This window comes from Python bivittatus, unplaced genomic scaffold, assembly GCF_059951505.1.
Source record: "Python bivittatus isolate LINGU-HERP-01145 unplaced genomic scaffold, Pbiv_v1 ctg000020_np1212, whole genome shotgun sequence".
Classification (NCBI taxonomy): Eukaryota; Metazoa; Chordata; class Lepidosauria; order Squamata; family Pythonidae; genus Python; species Python bivittatus.
This window is the reverse complement of record NW_028277030.1, coordinates 81,246,632-81,268,447: the sequence shown is the minus strand read 5'-3', so window position 1 is coordinate 81,268,447 and position 21,816 is coordinate 81,246,632. Positions and strand designations below refer to the sequence as shown.

Here is a 21,816-nt window from a genome sequence, read left to right as displayed (position 1 = left end):
AAGCTATGGTTTTTCCAGTAGTAATGTATGGCTGTGAGAGCTGGACCATAAAAAAGGCCGAGCGCCGAAGAATTGATGCCTTTGAACTGTGGTGCTGGAGAAGACTCTTGAGAGTCCCCTGGACTGCTAGGAGGTCAAACCAGTCAATCTTAAAGGAAATCAACCCTGATTGCTCATTGGAAGGATCGATAATGAAGCTCAAGCTCAGATATTTTGGCCACCTAATGCGAAGAGAGATCTCTTTGGAGAAGACCCTGATGCTGGGAAAGATTGAAGGCAAAAGGAGAAGAGGACGGCAGAGGATGAGATGGTTAGATAGCATCACTGAAGCAATGAGCATGAAACTGAGCAAACTCAGGGAGGCAGTGAAGGACAGGAAGGCCTGGCGCAATATGGTTCATGGGGTCACGAAGAGTCGGACACGACTTAACGACTAAACAACAACAACAAAATATTACTGTAGGACTAAATATTTGCAAGTTGTTTTATTTTAGAGCCCAGTCAGAAGCAATACTGGCACTTCAAACAAGCTAAGGAAAATGATAACTTGTAGTGCTGAGTCTGTCACCAAACGATCCTTATCGATGAAAATAGAGGGATCAGCTTAAATGGCAGATTTCACACAGGTCTCTTTAGAAAGATGTGATGAGAAGGAAAGCAATAAATATTGCTGAGTGTGGTCGCAGAGAGTCCTGAAGACAGTCAGAATGACAGTTGAACTGAAAGGAAATTGTCATTTCCATTAGTAATATATAAATTGTGGCAACATCTTCCAGAAAGGCTGCTGTCAAAGCAGAAGTTGAAAATGGACTTTTTATAGTAGTTGTTTTATTATAGAGTACACTGGGAAGTTGGGATAGTTGAGATAAATAGCCTCCTGCCTGCATATATTTAGTGAGTTGAAATCTACACTATGAAATACAGGACGTTAGCAGGAAAATTCTTGGCTAGAAAAATGGTGAAGTTATTCCAGGATGCTGCTAGAAAAGGTGGAAGAAATAAAAACCAGTTGTGATAGAGAAGGATCTTCTTCCTTATTGCTGCTTATTAAGTCCACAACTTACATTGTGGCCACTGTTACTGTACTTTCACCCAGGGCTCCCACCCTTTTGTTTCATACCACACTTCAAAAGTAGCAGATGCAGTGGTCACAGTCCGCGTATGTTGGGAAAATATTACTCAATGTAAAGTGTTTGTGTAGGTTCTTAAATAGGATGGCTCCCCTGAGTCAGTCTGTCTTGGAAGAATAACGAGCTTGGTTGATTATCTGTGAAGACTGTAGGGCCTTAGAAATTGTAGAATGCTTTACAATTAGAGTTCTCTGGTGGAGGCTGCCAGAAAGCACTTTGTATGAGTGTTTCATGTGTTGGAGCACTTAAACCAGTGTTTTTCAAATTTAACTTGGCAAATTTAAGATGTGTGGACTTCAACTCCCAGAATTCCCCAAGCCACACATCTTAAAAGTTGTCAAGTTTGAAAAAACACTGACTTAAACTTTCTAGTGATTTTCAAGAAGACAGCTCAGATGTTCCTATTTGGGATAGCTCACGAATGGTTGTTGTTGGTTGGATGGTTGAATGGTTGGATTAGTGTTAATGTTGTTATGCGACATTTATGTTCTAAAAAGAGAATTCCAGGCTTAGACAAGCTGTCAGTAAAGTCTGCTTTGGAGGAGAAGGGTTCCTACATTAGCAAATCTCCTAGAGAGGCTCCTGCTACAAGTCACCATGACGTCATCCAAGACATCATTATGCACTTTGCCCTGCTTTCCACAGGACTGCCTATGAAAACATACCTGGCAACCACATCAAGTACAGCAAACACTTATCAGTGCCCTATGTTAGGGATTTGTCTGCCATTACATTTTGCACAATGTCCCAGAGCGCTAAGGTTAGGGTTAATCCTATGGGTCAGTAATAAGGCATATCAGTGATGCCAAGGCTCTGTAAGGCTTGAGCTGCTGTATCAGAGTGTTGCATGTTGGTGCCAGGCCTAATGTTTACATTTACAAGTTCTCAACTATCTTTTTCTAGAAACATACTGCATTGGTACAGGAAACACCATCTGGGATATGCAATGCTGGTTTTAATGGAGATAAGTGAAGAATATAATCCAATACATAAAGTATGGGCATAAACCAAAAATAATGATAAACAATGGTGCCTTCCAGTGCTTTCATACATTAGCCATATTCGTCCATTGGCAATACCAAATGGGGCTCATAGAAGTGGTAACCTGGAGAACTCCAGTTTGACCACACTTTGCAGATTGGCTACTTGCACCCAACTCTGTGGTTGCTCCCAATTCTTTATTCTTTATTTTGGAAGAAGTTTGGCTTAAAATCAAGAATCAGTGCTCTTCACGTTGTTTTTCAGTTGCCTTGTTATTTACCAACAATTTTGGCTTTTAATGGAGAGACACTACTCAATAAAGTGGTATCAGAACATATTATTTAGTACAGAAAGGTGTGCCCACTTTAACCATTTCCTACTGATTACTTGTAACTTCATAGAGTGTTACCCAGCTAATGCTACAGAGATGTAAAGTCTGTCCTCACGACTGTAATTTTGGCATGATGTTGAATGACTGTAAGTGACCAGCGGGGATAGTGTGCAATGTAAGAAAATTATACTTTCTATCTAGAGTTCCCACGTTAAATGGAGAGGAAGGGTTGTTGCAGGGAAGGAAGACAGTGTCATCCAGCTAGGTTGGAAGGTCTCTCTCTAAATAAGCGAGCCATTATCAGTCTACTCAAATAAAAGCTACAGAATAAGTTGGAAAGAGAAATCAACATTTAAATACCAATTTAGTATCTATCCAGCTGTAACAGAATCCTCTCCTTTTTAAGCACACCTGAGAATTCTGTTTGTTAATAGGGTTCATCTGAGCAGAGGCTACCCCATTATTTTTAACATTTTGGTCATGCAGGAAGGATGTGACATAGGCAGCTTGGTTTCACATGTGTATTGGACAACTGCAAAATACCTCTACTTAAAGAACAAATAATGCATTGCCATATTAATGGAATTAGGATATTAACAACATAAACTAAAATGTGAAAATAAGTCCTGGATATGCCTATATGCTAAATAGTTGGGTGAGGGGCTTTACTTCTGAAAGAAATCTGAGATATTTAAGTGACTCAAGCTATGTTTGGATCTCTCTCATATTTTTTTTCTTTTGAAGCATCTGACCTGCAAGCAATATTGTGAACTGATTTTGAAACTTTAATCTCTTCAAAAGTAAGTTGGTACTGTTCCCCCTGAAAAATAAGCCTCAAATCCACCAGGTTCATGGAATTAATCCTCACAGTTTGATTTTTAGCCTAAATAAATATGTGTCTGAAAAAGACTAAAGGGGTTTCAACAACTAAAGGGATAATTTATCTAAATTTTCTAATCTAATCTAATCTATCTAAATTTTCAAATTTAAGCAAATGTGTAGCCTGGGGGTAGGGTGTACCAGTTGTGATATTAAATGTTATATTGCATTTAATATGTACTTTAAAAATAAACACCATAGAAGGGAGGGTAGAACTGGAGCCCGTGGGCAAGGGGAGAGAGAGGTAGGATTAACTCTTCAACCCTTCTGACATTATGATTTTGTGTAGTCTTCTTTTGTGCAAACGTACATAATATGGCAGCTTAAGCAATCTTTGGTTTCACTGAGATAAAAGTCTCTTTCTATTCCATTTAAATAAGTTTGTGATTTAGACCGTAAAGGTCTAAAGAGCATCTGACATACCTTTAAGGCACACCTGGTTAGATTTGTACCAATGTTGGCATCTCAGCCACATTAGGATATGGACCAAATAATTCACTGTTGTTGAAACATGCCATGCTGAGAGCGTGATGCTGAAGTTTTCTATTTTTTCTATTTGTTTTTCTACTTTATTTTCTATTTCATTAGAGTTCAACACTACCCACAAGAAGAAAAGCCTGGGTCATTATACGATTAATGTATTGTGCATAGTATTTTTTCACAGAATAATTATTTTAGAAGACTTGTTATGAATAGCACCTTTTACATAAACATCAACCCATAAACATATTTATCTAAATTCTTTTTTAAAAAATCTCAGTTTTAAAACGTATTTCTGCAACCATACAGTACTGGTTGTTCATTGTTTGTGCCAGCTGAACTGACATAGTGACCTGGTATTTTGTTCAGCAACGTGCAAACCCCCGGAAGAACCTTTGAGCAACACTTCCATTTGGTTTTCATGGGTGCTTTGTAACATAGTGCGGCTGTGAGGCAACATTCTGAAGCTCACAACCGCCAATGGATAACAACAAAGAACTCTATTAATAGCAGTGGAAACTGGTTAACATTCCATAATGCAAGCATAGCATGCTTAAGTCGTTTTCTTGCAAGATATATCACAATTCCATTTTTCTGTGTGGTTAATCAAATATATTAGGCTTCACCGAGCATAGATAAGTGCTCATTTCCGTTACATTTCCAGGCCTATTAAAACCAAGGAGAAGAAGGCAGGACAACCCAAAATTTATCCTGTATATGTCCTGAAGCAGAATAACCAAGCAGCACCATAGACTTAGGATAACAAAAGCACTGAGTTCCAGTGAGCTTCTCTTGTTTCTTCCTTTGGGGGATTTTTGTTTTCTTTCATTCCCGAAACCAGCTGCTCCAAGTCCTTCAAAGGCAGTTATTTAAAAGTTGTGGCTGAGATCTGCAGAAGACCACAGCACAGCTACCACTTCCCTGGAATTGGTACACCACACTCATACCAGCCCACATAGTAATAGGGTGTCATATATCCAATGCGTCCAAATGATACAGGCTCTTGTCGATATTGGCGATAATAACCTGTAGGAGCCAAAATATCAAAGTTAGTTCCTTAAGAGTAGCAAAGGGATGGATCTAATTACTGTAAAGGAAATGGAGATGGAGGAAAAGGAGAGAGAGAGAACACTGCTAGTTGGGCATTCTTCAGAAATGCCCAATTATTTCCTTGTGTTATTACTTATGGCATGTAACTTAGCCTGTCCTAGAAGCAGCTTAAATACAATTCTTTCCGCTCTGCAGTACACAGATTTGCAATAGAAGGGAATTACAGTCTCTTGGCCTGTAATTCTTCTCATGAACTCTCTTATTGGCACAGACCACCAGCTCTTCTTCTTCCTCTTCTTCTTTGCTGCATGGCCTCTGTCAACAATAGCTCTGTGCTTCACTTGCATCTTCAGTCACCTCTCTTTCCATGCTACAGATTTTCTGTTTTACTATTGATTAAAAGCCCCTTCCTGAAACAAATGGGAGTGGGGTGGAGGCATTATACCAGCCTAATTTAACTTTCCCACTCACAAGAGTTGTTTCACTCATTACTCCTTAGTTGGGCTTCCTGTGTTGGCTGCTGCAAGAATTGGCGCCTTTTACCTTGAATCTGAAAGAAATCTGAAAGAAAGCCGTTGCAGTCAGATAGATCTTACCAATCTGCCACACGGATCTCCTATAATTCTAGACCAGGGCCAGAGAAATATGTTGCATAACCAAATTTCCATTCTGAAAATTGCTTGAGGTCACTGACCGGCTGTGATCCAAGGCACCGTCTGGGCCTAGCTTATCTCACAGGGTCATTGGGAGAATTAGAGCAACCCACTGTGATATAAGCCAGTCTGAGCAGACAGAAACATTATCTACCACGTAATACACAGCTCGCCATTTCACATGTTAGTGGGACTCGTTCCGAATGAATTGTAATAGGCAGAGGGACAACTGCGCCCTGTTCTAATGTACTAGTGTAATAACACTTTTATGTCTTTTCTATTAATGTAGGAGGGAGGACGTGGTGGTGCAGTGGCTTAATGACGCTGAAAGTTGCCGGCCAGAAATGGTCGACGCTTCAGCGGTTCGAGTCCAGCCTTCGCGTTAGCAGGGTGAGCTCCTGTTTCCTCCCCAGTTCCTGTAAACCCAACAGTTCAAAAACTCACGTGAGTAGATAAATGGGTACTCTCACTCTGGTGGGAGGAAAAATGCTGGCGGCGCCTTGCAAAAAAGGAGTCGGGAGCAGTTGCCGGTAAGCGCAAAAAACCCCGCACACCTGAAAAGGGCGCGAAGCAACGGAAACCCCGCCTCCTGCGCTCGCCAGCTGGGCTCTGCTCTAGGAAGGAGGCTCTGGCAAACCACTTCTGAAAACAATTGCCTTGAAAACTGCAAGGACTTGTCCAAGCAGTCACTGCAGAGTCGGTAACGACTGAGCGCAGATAAAAAAAAAAAAATTAATGTAGGAACAGCTCTTGCTACGTAAACACAAATTAAACTAGCAATTTGGCAGATCATAGCATTTTCCCTGCAATCTGAAAAAAGTTGCAGGGGTGTACTCTGCCTCTGCCATACTGATCAGAGGTGACCATTGGGAAGAACAGAACAGGGAAGGCAGAAATATCAGTGCTAGCAATTAAAAAAAGGGTGAAATTAAGAAATTAAAGGAACCAAGTTAAAGATAACCATTTTCAAATGACAGAGACAAACCTATTTGTAGGAAGAAGTGGAATGCTTAAAATATTAAGAGACTCTCAGCACTCCTTTCCACACAGATGGAGGGCTACCTGAAATGCTGACTTCTGTGCTAAGTCTGTTATTTCAGGGCATTCTGTGTTTCTTCTCCATAGTCAGGCACATCACGCTTGCATAGAAAGCAAAGCACAGCATGATCCTAGGCTTTTGGTGATAAAGTATTTCCTTTTATGTGCTAAAATGCTAAGGGTTCTAAAAACTCTCCCAGTCACTGCCCATACTGAAAAAAAAAATCGAAAATGAAATAATTTGCCATAACCTCCCTCAGTGTGATATTTTGCAAATGTGCTCCATCTCTAATTCTGATGCTGGCTGGGAGTTGGAATTCCAATAGATTTGGGGAGCACCACATTGAGGGCTTAAAATACTGAACTGCCTGGACACATTTGCTGATGCTTTGGGAGAGCTGGGAACAGAAGGTCCAACTTTATTACAAAATCATAGGTTTTGAAGAACTGGACATAAGATGCCTTCATTTTACAACTGGCATGCAATGTAAATCTCCAGGACCTCATCAAATTAATACAGTGTTTATATCTACCTTGAATAGGAGGGAGAGCTTCCACATAGGACTGTGGTCCTGTTCGTCCATCCAAGTGGGAATCCACAAACTGACAGTGATCTTCTCCTCTTCCCCAGCTATCCCCAATGCTGTAAAATGTATCTGGAAAAAGTGACATACGTGAGAAGCACTTACAACGACTTCACTGCAGCCAAGAGTACAGTTCTAGGGAGAAGAATCTTCTGTCCCTTCCTTGGTAGTAGCTTACTTATTATATTTATGCATTTCTGCAATAATAGGAGCATTATGGTGAAAGAATCCATTGGCACAGTACAGAAAGGAACCAGTGGTCCTTGCCAGCATTCCTGAATTCAGTCAAAAGTAGTTGGCTGAGAACCACACTTAAAGCTCTCTTGTCTTCAAGTGGCACGTTTGCCACTGGGCTGGTAGCAGTCTTTCTGTGTTGTGCTTACCTTTTTTCATTGCATTAGGTGCAATTAGCATATATATAATTAAGAACTTGCATTAAAATGAGGTAGCACTATTCTTATTCCACAGAAAATACATCCCTGGTACACACATCCGTACATGAATGTGTGCAGAAACACCCCCCACACTGAAATAGGCTTGGGAAACTGAACTGAGTCTGAGCATTACAATTAGCAAATGAGTTTATTTCCAGGCTGTGTTTTGTTTTGTTTTTCATGTTTAAACCCTTAAGTCCATTTCACTCTATTTCTACTCTGATATTCTTTTAAACAAATTACATTTGGTGTGCACACATACTATTTTAAGCATTTTTTCCCTAAAAATAACACATTTAAAATTTGTGTCAATGTTTAAGACATGGATTAAAATAACACATTTAAAATATTTTCAATCACAATTTAAAAATTAAGACATGATTGTTGCTTCTTGATCTGGTTCTGCTATGGAATATTTCTTTTTAAAAAGGTGGGACTGATTCCATTTAGATCTGAGTTAAAACATTACCTCATTACGCACTGGCTGAAAATGAAATAGTATTTCTCAGATTCTCAAGGATGTGAGGAAATGAGAAATCTCCAAATTTCCAAAATTGTGGTGAATTTAGCTGAAATGATTGAGACTGAACTGACATTTTATACTGTGTGGTGAACTATCAATCTAATCGTCTTGAATGATAGTACCTAGGACATAGCACTGTTTAAAGTGAACATTATGGTATGACACCATAGCCTACTAGGCCATCAAGAAGTCACAGGCTTGCTACTCCTTGCAGTGGCACCCAAACCAAAATTTTAACAAGAAAGAGGAAAATCTGCAGTCATCACTAGCTCATGGTAGGTAGGTACTCCACTACAAAATATGGCTTCTTTTCTTCCTGCTGCATCTCACTCACTTGAAAGCACATGGAGAACTCAAATAATGGAATTTCAGCTTACCCCAAACAATAATATCAAACTTTGAAAACTGACTAGTAAACTAGCCAAAGTGCTTCCAGTATATATCTTGGACAGGATTAAAAGAAATGGGGGGGAAAGGCTGATCTATGTACTGTAGGCCAGCCAATAGCCTGGATGCATTATAATCACACAAGGTAATCAAATTTATTTTTGATGCAAGGCTTTACTGTATCTTATCCCAGCACTGCCAGATGACCCAAATACATACCTCTCAGGTCATCGCTGAGGTAAATCTTGTATCTCAATGAATTACAAAGAACAACACCTACAAATTTCCTGTACCATGTCCGTTTCACATATTGCTTGCCACTGCATTCTGAGTATGTGGGATCGTATTTAAAAGTGAATGGGATCCAGATGGGTTCACCACCTACAAAACAAGATTAGAAAAACAAAAGCACTTAAAGGTTTGACTATCAAATATGTTAACATTAAACTACAATAACTTAACAAAGCACTTTTGATTATTAAATATTACTACTTGGCCAGACCAGTACATGATCTATTAAAACAGATCTACTTGGATCTGGAGCTCATTATAGACTGCCTCATGTTTTGTGAGTGGAAGAAGATTACTAAACGCTGAGGAAGCCTTTTGCTTCCTTCATGATGGCTCTCCATACCACTGCAAAATGTCTGAAAGAAATCTGAATGGTGACATAGCAAACTACAGTCTAGGCATCATGGATCAGAAAACTGCTTCATTGTGCATTCAACATCCATGACAAATCTAGTAGCCTACAATATGCCCCAAAGGGTTATCAGAATTATCTATCTTTCTTTTTGAAATTAACCATCCTGATCTTGTATCCTGTGCGCTCTGACATATAAACTTAAGCACCAGTGGACTCTCCAAATATTTTTAATGAGTACAGTTTTGAAGTACAAAAGAAGACACCAAAGATCTGCCTACTCAGCCTTAAGGAACAGGGTAGTCTATGTGTGTGGGGAGACCACTGCCTGCACCAATGCAGGTAATAGGCACTAAAAACTTTCAAATTTACTAACTTACAAGGCTGCCTAGCAGATGATACATATGATAGCACATAAAAGAGCTTGCCTACAATTGCCTTTGCTTCTAAACCATGAAATTTCCCTATATTCTCTGCTCTCTTACACTGGGGGCAGCTATTCCATGGCATTAGGAGCATATTTTTTAAAAGCAGAGGAAAAAAACCCCACAGGAATATTTTATCTTTTCTTTAATAGATTCTTTTGAACTTGAAAAAAAGCCATAATCCCGTAAACACACATAAAATGAGGAATAACATGAAAAGATAAGCCCATTGAGCTCTGACTGAAACTAATATATCAAGCTAGTCACATATCCTAGGATTTCCAGCATTTCAGCCACAATATTATTTGAAAAAGGAGGAGAAAAAGGAAAAAGGAAAAGAGAAAAAGAAAGAGAATGAGAACGAGAACGAGATCTATACAATGAATCTGGATCACAGCACTCCACATTCCTGTGCTAGTCAACAGTGGAGTGGTTTCCCATGAAGAGTGCCAGTGAAATCGACCATACTCCACTACAGTTGCTGTTGTGAAGCCAACCATATGGATTTTGTTATACACTCAAAGCAGCTTGCAAGTTATTTGGCACTTTCTGCATTTTAAATATTAAACATGAAAACCCAGGAACAAATTGATTCCAAAACATAATTTTAATCCACAGTATAACAACATTGTGCTAAAAAAGTATTAAATATCAAGCAGATAATCTAAGCAGACATTAAGTTGTCCTGAACTGTATAAGGAAAGATGCATTGAAATATTCTAAATCAATTCTACAACTATGACAAACACACAAAAGTCACGAACCTGAAATACTGTTTACTAACCAGCTAAAACTTGACAGAGTTCTACTCTTCCTCTACTCCAAGAGCTGATGAGGTCCTTCAAATTTTGGCCACTCCTTCAAATTTTGATGCCATATTGGAACTTTTAATGTGACAGAAAGCAAAAATGACTGCTGTAATTGTATAGAGAGCAGTTATACTGATGGTACTTAAATTTTAATTAATCTAATTTAATTATAATAAACTGAATTAAAGTGTAGGTCTCTTGCAGATGGCCCCATTAAAGTGCTATCCACCAGTCCTTTTAGGAAAAGTTTTTTTTTTAATTTGTTCAATCATGTCCAATCCTCAGAGACTGCCTAGACAAATTCTTGCAGTTTTCTTGGCAAGGTTTTTCAGAAATGGTTTGCCATTGCCTCCTTCCTAGGGTTGAGAGAAAGTGACTGGGCCAAGGTCACTCAGCTGGCTTTGTACCTAGGTGGGACTAGAACTCACGGTCTCCTAGTTTCTAGCCTGACGCCTTAACCACTACATCAAACCGGCTCTCAAGAAAAAGTATGCTGACCCTTTTGTTTAATTTAATTTTAATATTTGGGCTGTCCTTACTCATCTACTGTGGGCCAAATTAAGCATGGGATTCCCTCAGCTTTGTTCCCTCTTCCATCAACCAGCACAAAAATAATCCTCAGTGATTCTCCCTAATGTGAGATTAAGCTCATGCAGGTAAAGGTGGATGCTTAGAAGGTTTAATCACCTCTCAAGTTGCCTGATTTGATACAGAGGGGTTGACTGGGGTAAAGTGGGAGAGGGTGTCCAGTGCTCCTGCTCAACATAGCTCCTCCTCTGTTTACAACCCCTCAATCAAGCTATTTCTGAATATGGTCTAGCGCTTCTCTGCAGGGGTACCAAGCCCATGTTCAAAACTAGCTCAGATGAGAGGCACAAAGAGGGGTAAAGGGTGAAGTGGGAGGACGCGATAATGAGATAGCTGCATCTTTGACTAGCGTTGCAAGAGAATGGCAATGCTGTCAGTGAGTGACAAGTAATACAGTTCTGACTTTGTGGCTGGCACCAACTGCCAAACTACAGTTGGCAAAATGGTGTCTCCCCTCCCCTTAATAAAAACAGTAAAATGTATGTCTATGCAAAACCCCTTGGCCACAGCAGCAGTGGAAGACCTGTAATGGACCTCATGGAAACAGAACTAGGAATTTGCAGCTGGGAGAAACCAACTCTCTTTCCCAATTTAAATCAACCTTCTATAAGCACAGGACTAGCCCCAGCTCAAGAGAACTGTCGTCCAAATTTTAAATACAGGCCTAGTGCTCTTCCAAAAGCATTATGAAAAGCTTCCATTAGGGATTAGGTAAACAGATGCCTCTGATGAAGCCAAGTGTCCAGTCTGTCCTGCAACACAAGACATAATGGCCGTAGTGTGCAATTCCCAGCAACCTATCCAGTGTTCAAGGTAGACCAGAATAGGATACCAGAGTTATGAATGCTAATACTACTTTATTATAAAGTTATAGTAACAGAATCTTGCAACTCTGAATGTGCTTCCCTCCTCCCTCCCTTTATCTTCATGACAACTATGTACAAAGATGTACACATAGATAAAGATGAAATTATGGCCTCTTTGATGCCACAGCACTCTTTACGTCCATACACCCAGAACTAGCAAAAGAATCCATATCAGCAGTACTACACAACACACCCAACCTAACCAAATACACCCAGATCAAAATACCCAGAATCATGGACCTTATCAACCTCTGCCTCACTACCTATCTTCAGTTTGATGGACAAATATACTAACAAATCAGAGGCACACCCATGGGATCAGAAACGTCTCAGAAACTACCAACAGACTATTATAACCACATGGCATCTCTGTAGCACACAAACCAACAAAATCACTCCAAAGTATCTTTGGAGTAAACCAAAAGACCCAGTAGCCCAAGAAGAAAAAAACAGGAGTCATCTACAACATACAGTGTACGGACTGTAACAACCACTATGTAGGACAGACAGGCAGAAGGCTAGCAGAGCACATCCATGAACACCAACCAGCAGTCAGAAGACACAATGAAAACTCCTTAATCTCACAACACATGAACAGACCTAACCATAGTTTTAACTGGGAAACTGTCAGCATTTTAGACCAAGCTAAATCCAAACATGCAAGAGAATTCTTGGAAGCCTGCTATTCAGACAAGGCAGCAATTAACAGACACATAGAGATAAACAGCATCTACATACTATTCAAAAGAGACAAAAGACCAGAACATCTCCTCACCAGCAATCATCACCCAGATAAGCAGAGGTCACCACCAGGCACACAATCAAGCAGTGAACAATACCCTAATCAAGGAACTACCAGAGGAACAAAACAAAACCCCCACCCCCATCAACACTGGCAAGGCAGGCCACAGTATATAAATAGAGAGCAAACCCCATCCCATTCCAGCATTGAAGATTTACCTAACCGGGTAATGAAACGTTTGCAAGAAAAGAACCAAGCTCAGAGAACCCCAAGGACTCCACAGTTCAACCCTGAGCTACACATATTCGCCTCTTTTGGAACTAGGGAGGATCATGTCTGAGAAGCTTTCTAAAATTACATTTCTGCCCTGGACTCAGATTTCTTTTATCTAACCATTGCCTTGGTTGTGGCTCTTCCTCCTGTTCCTCAAGGTTATTCCTACTGCCCATTATGCAACCAGAGGGGAGGAGGTGTAGCTCTCAGCAACCTAAAGTGGCCAGTAGGACCTGAGCAGATCCCAACTCCTGAATGCATCAACAACCATGTTATCAATGAAGCATGCCAGATCAGGCTGACAGCCAAAGTTATGTTGAGAGAAGAGAAAAAATACTACTCTAAAATGGAATAGGCTCCCTCAGATATTAAATATGAATGAGACAGACAACATCATGAGACATGGCAGAAAAAAAGAAGTAACTGGGTCATATTCATGCAATAGTTAGAGAACTGTGAAGAAGCTGTCCTGGCTTAACACCTACCTCAGCCCCAAGTAATGCCATTTCAAAGGCAAGTGTGGCCCTCAGACTGAACAAAGTTGTGCATTTATGTTGTGAGGGCTCTTAAGACATGAGGACACTTTTCCAAACTTTGCTTTCCACTGGCTATTGCCTACCTGCCTGCCTGCCTTCCTTCTTTCCTTCCTCATAGATATTAAATCACAGCTCTAATCTTTGCCACTCTCAGGAGAAAGTGACAAAGCACCAGAAAACAAAAATGAAACTTACCTGGTGGTCTGACAATAAGAAGAGGATTATCTGTAAGGAAATAACAAGGAAATGCTTAAATGATTTACAATAAGAATCAACATCCACAATAGCTAAGATAATGTAGATGCTAAACATTTTTATAAGGATAGCTACAAGTAATTTCTGAATCTTCTCATTTATTTATATAACTTACATCCTGCCTAATTTCACAAACTCTGAATGGCTCACACAGAATATCATAAATATAAAAATAATTAATTAAAGCAAACAAGCATAATTAAAAACAGCATAACATGCTTCAAAAGCTTGACAAAACAGCAACATTTTTACCACCTTCCTACACTGAAAAAATGTAGGGGCTTCAAGGGAAAATTATGGTATGCTCCCACTCCTCTAACATCTCTGACGAAGGAGACCTGAAGCACTGCTGCCCTTAGTCATTTCTCCAAATATTTTAGGACTTACAATCATTAAACATCATCTCCTTTCCCTGCTCCTCCTTCTCTTCTTCTTTTAAAGTCTCTACATTATACCAGTGTTTGTACCTGTGAGACCCCTTGCTGCATCACACTTGCCATCTTTTATTGTTATTTTTTGTTTTATTGATTTTATTGTAATTTCTTTGTTTGTTGTGAACTGCCCAGTTGTTTAGAGTCGGGCAGCATACAAGTTTAATAAATTATTTATTAAATTATTATTTATTATGGTTGGTTGCGCAGTCAGCCAGATGTTTAGAGTGGGTTTGGCATTTTTATCCATCTATCAAGTCCTTATCAAGGACCTGGGATAGGCAGATGTTGTTGTTTGATGGTGTTAAAGGTATCGTTATTATTTATGATTATTACTTCTATTTTTTGACAATGAAATTTCCATATCTGCAGATTTCACTGCCAGAGATGGTAATCATGGTTACACAGGCTAATAGAAAGGAGAGGGTCTTTTTTTAAGTGCTTGTATTAAAATTATTTATTTATTCAATTTCTGTAGCCGCCCATCTCAGACAAATGACTCCGGGTGGCAAACAATCATAAAAAGAGTTAAAACCAATACAAACATAATACAAAAATAATTCTACGTCTATGGAGCCTTGCATTTAAAAACTATTTTGTTTTCTAGAGCGTTTTTTAAAAACACACACACAAGGCTTGCATTCATTGACCCCAACTGCTCATGATAAAGAAAATGGCTTCTTTGATTATTTTGAATTATTATTTGAATTATTATTTTGAATCATAATGGGCAGCATTTTAATTATTAAAATACTGCAGCTAGCCTTAGCTGATATACGGCCTGTAAACATTGTCTTTGACTATAAAAATTGCATTTATTACAGTTGATAGAAAATGGGCAACCGGCCTTAAAATTGTACCTTAATATAATTTTGATATACATCTACAACTAGTTCAGCAGAATTACTTTTCAGTAAAAGCTTATTTTAAAAGTTCCTTTTAATCAATCTAAATAACATAGGTATCTGTAGGCTCCCGGTGCTTTCATGAAGATTAGGGGAACAGCATCACCCCTCCATGCTGCAAACTCTGTCCCTTTTCATGTGCCTGTGACACGACTGTGCATGTCCAAAAGGGGCAGGGCTTGCATTGCAATGGTGTAATTGCTGTTTTTGTCAAGTCGGCCTGTTGATTCCCTTGCGATGCTGCTGCTTACTAATTAAGGCTTCAACTGACTTTGTCCAGAAATCAATGTGGGAGCACTCAATTGGACATTATTTTTACATCTTACACATGCAAGCACTCCTACTCTAAATCCATAACAAGAACTGTTGGGTTGATTTGAGAGGTCTTTAAAAAAAAAAAAAAAGAGGCAGACTTTTTGAAGGATAGATATGTATATGAATTCCAAGTTAGGAACCTGGGAATCTAAGAGTAGGAAGAAGAATAACAACCTTGGAGTTATCCAGAGCTAGTTAAGGGATCAACTCATCATATTTGTTATTACATTGCGCCAAAGGATCTATGACCAATCATCCAAGTAAAAATTACATGGAAAAAATACGTCTTTAGCAAGCCATATTTTAAAATCATTTAAAAGCCTTTAACCTCAAAGAACAGAGTCAGCTTTATGAAATGAAAACAAGCTTCAGCTGAGAAGGGGAGAAATTTAAATGAAAATTTGTTTCCCAGTCTTTTTTGCAGACACAATTGCTTCCAACCGCTCAGCTGCTCAGGATTTTAAAAAAAGAAAGAAAAACTAATGTGAAGTGTCTTGCCAAGCAAGCAACAGAAACTGAATTTCTTCTTTTCATTTTTTAATTTAACTTCCTTTTTCCCATTATCAGGGTAAAAGTTAAAGGTAAACTTTCCTTTGTGCTGAGTTTGACCCCTGCTGACCAAATGGAAACATCCATGTAGTCTTCTTGAGAACAGAAGTGGTCTGCTATTCCCTTTCTTCATCATCAGACTAGCAAAGACTAAATCCACATTGAGCAACTTGAGATGCTATTAGAAAACATTGAAGTTGGCTCTCTGAATTAGAAAGAGCTGAAGCACAAACTCACTCCTGTTTGGCTGGAGAGGATCAGCACTTCATCATTTTGTTTTTCTTAGTTCAGTTCTTAACCCAGCCCTCCCCAACTGGGCACTGTCCAGATGTGTAAGCCTCAAACCCCAGAATTCTTCACAATAGCCATTCTGGCTGGAGAAGCTTGGAAATAAACCTACACATCTGGAGGAAGCTCAGGTTGGGGAAGCCTATCTTAAATCTTTGTTTCCCAACATTCCCCACAATCCTCCTCCTCCTCCTCCTCCTCCTCCTCCTCCATATTCTTCTTCTTCTTCCCCTCTGAGATGAAGTGTTTTTGGCTTTTTTTGGGGGGGGGTATGACATCTTTTCAGGTTTTGAGGAGCGCAATCCCTGCTCCTTTTTCGTTTTCAAGGCTAAACCTTCTAATTCCTTCAATTTCCTTTCATCAGAATTACTGTTTAGTCCCCTGATCATCCCTGTTGCTTTTTGCTGTTTTACTCTGTAATTTTAATACAAATTGGACGCTTGTGCTCTAATTTCCAGTTCAAAATTTGTTTTATATTATAATATTATATTAAACCACCATACCAGATTCAGTGACATAGGAGATGGATGAACTTATAGGACCATAACCATAAGGGTTCGTCGCTTGGACTTTAAAGTAATACCTAAATCAAGGAAAGAGAGAAAACAAGCAATTATTAAAATGCCAGCATATCCATAATAACAGCTTGCGGTAATAAAGTTAAACAAATTTCAAACAGGCTTTAGAAGGAATGCTGAAAAGTTCCACAGAAGCTATTAACATACACCTTGGTTTTTGGGTCATTTCTAATGATGGCTTCATCCAAAATGTTTCATTCAGTCATGAAACCATGCAAGAACCAACAGAACTTGAAAGTGAGCAAAGAGCCAACAGTGGTGAAACACAATAGGCGAATTGTTTAAATTATCCAGCATTATCTTAAGCACAATGTTTGTTTTTTGTGAAATCACTTGATATAGACAGATGGAAGTCATCAAATGTTAAACAGCCATATTAAATTCTGTGGCATGGAACATCTATGAATTAGGCCATACTTTCCTTGGAAGGAAACATATCAATATCCTCCCAAAGAGTTGGGGGCAAAAGAAAAATCTGGTGAATAAAAATAGCCTTCTGCATATCCCTTGTATTGCATATAAAAGGCACCTTGTAAATTTGACTGGTTCCAATTTTGGGCCTGATTTAATAGCAATTCTGAGCTGGAAAGATAAACTGTATCTGAAATCTGGTTTAAAGTGAGCCCTTGGTTGCTCTATATGCACTGTTCGCTAACCAGGGCACATGCAGCCAACACACTTGGTGTGAATGAAATTCTAAATGTATCCATCCATCCATCCATCCATCCATCCATCCATCCATCCATCCAGGATCTCTGGACATAGGCAAAATTAGCAAAGAAACTTAAACATGAATGTAAACAATCAAGTTCTAACAAAAGTCTCAACAAAAACAATACAGTATATTACCAAGAGTCTATTTCCTAAGCACAGTGATTTCATGGCAAGAGATGCATTGAAAGTTTGGTTAATTGTAGGAAAATACATTATTGTCCAGCATTTGGCATAATATCCAAAACTGCAGTAGAAGAAATTATTATGCTAGAATTTGCAAACCAATACTTTAAGCAGAATAAATACAAAGTAGGGCTCTGCAAAGCCTTGAAAAGATGCTTTTCATGAAGTGCAGGAGCATAAATGAAGCCACTTTCTTGAAATCATTAAACAGCTGCCTCTTCTGCAAACTTTGAAAGCTGTTGCAGCTGCCCCTGCTGATGTCTTTATGCCCAGCCACTTCAGATTGCTTCAAAAGTACCTCTCCTTATATATTGGATTATATATTGGACACTTGATACTTGCCATGTCATCAGATATCCAAATGAAAGCCTGGTGCCCTTTCAAAGCTCTCAGAACCAGGGAATTTAAAGGCCTCTAAATTCTCATATTAAAAAGAAAGAGAAACTGTTAAATATAAACTTTGAATTCTAGTCCCGCCTTAGACACAAAGCCAGCTGAGTGACCTTAGCCAGTCACTTTCTCTCAGCTCCAGGAAGACAGCAATGGCAAACCACTCCTGAAAATCTTGCCAAGAAAACTGCAGAGACTAGCCCACCAGTAGTCAACAATGACTCGAAGGCACCCCCCCTCCAAAAAAAAAAAATCATTGTGATACAAGGACGTTTTAATAAAAGAATTATTGTGGTATGTTAGAGTTGTTTAAGCTTGGTTTTTGGCTTACAGGTGTTTCATTTCCCTAGTAAGTAACCTCATCAATAGAGGAGTTTTGGAGAAGTGAGGCTTGTTGGTTGGCAGGGGTTATATATCCTTCTCTCTCTTGCCTGCCTTGCACATATTTGGATGGGATGGTCCTGTGGGGAGATGTTGTTTTGTAAGTAATGGATGCCTTAATGTTGGCTGATAAGACAGTGGTTCTGTCTCATCTGTGCACTGGTTGCTTCTTGTGGGACTGGTGATGTTGATACTTGTGTTATGGGTGTTGTCCTTTCATGACAGCTAAAGTACAGTAGGTTTTTTGGTTGTTACTGGGCTGATAAGGAGATGACTGTAGTTTATTTAGGTGTTGGCTGTCTGCTGTGCAATGGAATGAATGTGCTAGGTGTTGAGCTAACACACTAACGTTAGATCTTTGGTTATATATTTTGATGGGTCCATAGACAGAGTCAATATATTTGCTACATGTTTCTAAGAATTCTCTTATATTTTTTTATCTGGCTTGCTCTAAGATTTCCACAGTTTCCCAGTTGAAATTATGCCTGAGGTTGTATGGAGTAACATTAGTGAAGTCATGCCTTTTGACAGCTAGTTGGGGTTGTTATTATTATTATTTATTTACAATAAATAATTATATAGCCACCCATCTCACACAAAGTGACTCTTTTCATGGGTGAAAGTTATTAATGAAATGTCTGCAAGCTTCCAAGTTCAGCAAAGTCCAAGAGTGCAACATGCCAACCCTGAGCTATTCATTACCATTATAAAACTTATATTAGTAATAACATGTAATAAAAATAAGATCTGAAAGGATGGAGACAAGCTGCAGAAGGAACCTCTGAAGATAATGTAAAGTATCCTATACAGAACTTGGAGCAAGATCAAGACAGGGGTCTTTAGAAACAGTAAGAATAACTGTAGCTCAGTTAGAATTCAAATGTCTGGTGAAAAACATGGTTTGCTTGGCAATAATAAGGAAGAGGTTTTGCCACTGCTTTCATCCAGGATGTTTTTCCAGCCACACACCCACACACCCCAGCCCTGGATTTCCTGGTAGTCTCTCATCAAAATCCTAATCAGATCTAACTGGGTTCTGAGATTAGCCACTTTGGCTAGATGCTACCACCTGGCTAAATTCTCAAATCATTGAAAGTGATATGATTGAATTGTTTTTTTTTTCCATTCATGGTTTTTTTTTCCTCACCTAGTTTTGTGAATCCTATTGCATATGTTATAGATCTCATAGAGTTATTAGAGGTGATCTAGGCCAATCCCCTGCTCAGTGCAAGCTCTGCTGGGGTATTTCTGACAAAAGACCAGCCAGCCTCCATTTGAAGAGACTAGTGATGTCTTCTTGGAATTGGCTTTTGAAAAATGTGTCCTCCCTCCACTCTTGCAACAAAATGTTCAGGCATTCTTGAATTATCAGACATGGTGTGAACATTTCTTTTCCCATCAAAAACTGAGTCTTGCCAGGAGAACGGCATCCCCCAGAACAATATGAACTTCTTAAACAACTGTTTCAGATGGAAAATGCTACCCAAACTTGGATGAGCTCCTTTGGCGGTATACCCTTCAACTTCTAACTAAGTTCAGTACAATGTTGTACAGACAAATCTAGGATGATTATAGTGCCAAGCCTAAGGACTTCAGGCTAGAAGTGGGGCTGAAGGAGAAACATGGTTTTTGCAACAGCAGAATGTCATGAGAGAGCCAACATTGTTTGTTATGCATCATTGCAAACAACAATTCTCCTGGAGAAGATACATGGATAGGAGAAAGAGGGAATAAGTATACAAGCTATATTCTATACTGCCACTTCAAACTATACAAGTTATTGTATGTCTTCCATTTAATACTACTGTATGTCCTCAGTGAAAAGACTGGCTTGACACAGCAACCGAAAATGGGATAGTAAAATACAGGCAGTCCTTGCTTAATGACAATAATTGAGACTGGCAACTCTGTCGCTAAGCAACATGGTCATAAAGTGGAAAACCACATGACCGTGCTGACTTACAATGGCAGTTCTGGCAGTTGCAGTTGTTAAGTGAATCCCACATGGTTGTTAAGTGAGATGTCACGTGACCGCAACTTGAGAACTCCTGCCAACTTCTCCACTGATTTTGTTTGTTGGAAGCTGGCAGTGTAGGTCGCAAATGGCAATCGTGTGACCACGGGGATGCTGCGATGGCCACAACTTCGAGGACTGACTAAAAGTCTCCTCATTCAGTGCCATCATTACTTGAAACAGTTGCTGAATGAATGGTTATTAAATGAGGACTACCTGTATGACTGAAAAATGCTTGACATAAAATCTAAGTGTGAGGACAACTTTGGTGGTCTACCTCACAACGTATTAAAATGGTCTTGTAGCTCTTATGGCAGACTCTTCTTCCCGATTCCTCTTTTTGCATCCTTACTGGCTTATTGTTTGAAGAACCTGTAGGTACTCTAAGTTACCCTTTGCACACTCTGCCTTGGGCCCAGATGGCTTCAGAAGTTAAAAAGTCGTGAAGTTGCCTCATAATGTTCAAACTATTTCCTCATATTGCTCAGTATTGTTGCTCTTCACCAAATCACTCTCCAGCCTGGGACTCACTGAAACCCCAAGAACAGTTTGAGGTTCACTTTTTTTCCCCCTGTGGTCATGGTGCTGGTACAAAAACATCTTAGCTGAAGACAAATATATTATATTACCCCTTGCCACCTTGGTGCTTTCCAGAAGTGTTAAGACTATACCATCCAAACTTCTCAGGCTGCATGGAGTTGTGAACTTAACACATGTGGAAGGCAGCAGGTGTTGGGGCAGCATTCAATGTTAAGTTTCACTCAGCAGCAGCTGAGAGGTGTTGCTGCTTTTACATGAAAGAATGAATTGTTTAGTTTTTTAGAAGTCCACAATGTGATTCAATTTTTTCATGCATTGTTACTTAGCGCAGGCAGTTAAGATTACAAGGAGCTCTGCATTTCTGTGGCATGTGCCCTGTTTGTCTCCTTTATTTGTCCCTAATATAACCATCTTTCAGCTTGTTGCCTGCTCTGAATGTAATTAAGGCTAATGTGTCTGCCAGAAGAACAACAATAATGCCCTAATAACTTTCCTCCCCACATATTACTGGCTGAGGCAGGCAGAAACCACATATAACGTTGGAATTTAGGGGATCTGTGTTTTCTTTTCTTTCCACTGTTCCCCTGACACAGCCTTTTGCAAAGGGGAAATATTCATAGTGGTTTGAATGTAGGCCCTCATTCTCTTCTGTGACTGAGGGGACATTCCACAGCTGAAGGGGGGCAGCCCACGATGTAAAGCAAATGGTTGCATTCCCTCAATACATTTCTTGTATTTGTCTGCCACAATTTGTACACAGTCTTGCCTCCAATGATGGTCTTGCCTCACCAATGTACAATACACTAGATCAGTGTTTTTCAAACTTGGCAACTTTAAGATGTATGGACTTCAACTCCCAGAATTCCCTAGCTAGCACTAGATTATCTTATGATATCTTCACTATACATTAAACCAGGAGAC

At 39.4% G+C, this 21,816-nt stretch overlaps 1 protein-coding gene across 3 annotated transcripts in view; it reads right to left on the bottom strand.

Moving 5' to 3' along the window:
• Nucleotides 1–270: 270 nt before the first annotated feature.
• The window catches only part of FNDC1 (fibronectin type III domain containing 1), an 88,621-nt gene continuing 67,075 nt past the window's right edge, over nt 271–21,816 (bottom strand). For all 3 annotated transcript variants that reach the window (XM_088142634.1, XM_088142638.1, XM_088142641.1), the window contains exons 16-20: nt 16,599–16,678; nt 13,548–13,577; nt 8,690–8,851; nt 7,076–7,198; nt 271–4,827 (exon numbers count right to left, since the gene is read on the bottom strand). In XM_088142634.1, coding sequence (XP_087998760.1) covers nt 4,712–4,827; nt 7,076–7,198; nt 8,690–8,851; nt 13,548–13,577; nt 16,599–16,678 — 511 coding nt within the window. In that variant the 3' untranslated portion in view covers nt 271–4,711. The remainder of the gene's footprint in view (nt 4,828–7,075; nt 7,199–8,689; nt 8,852–13,547; nt 13,578–16,598; nt 16,679–21,816) is intronic.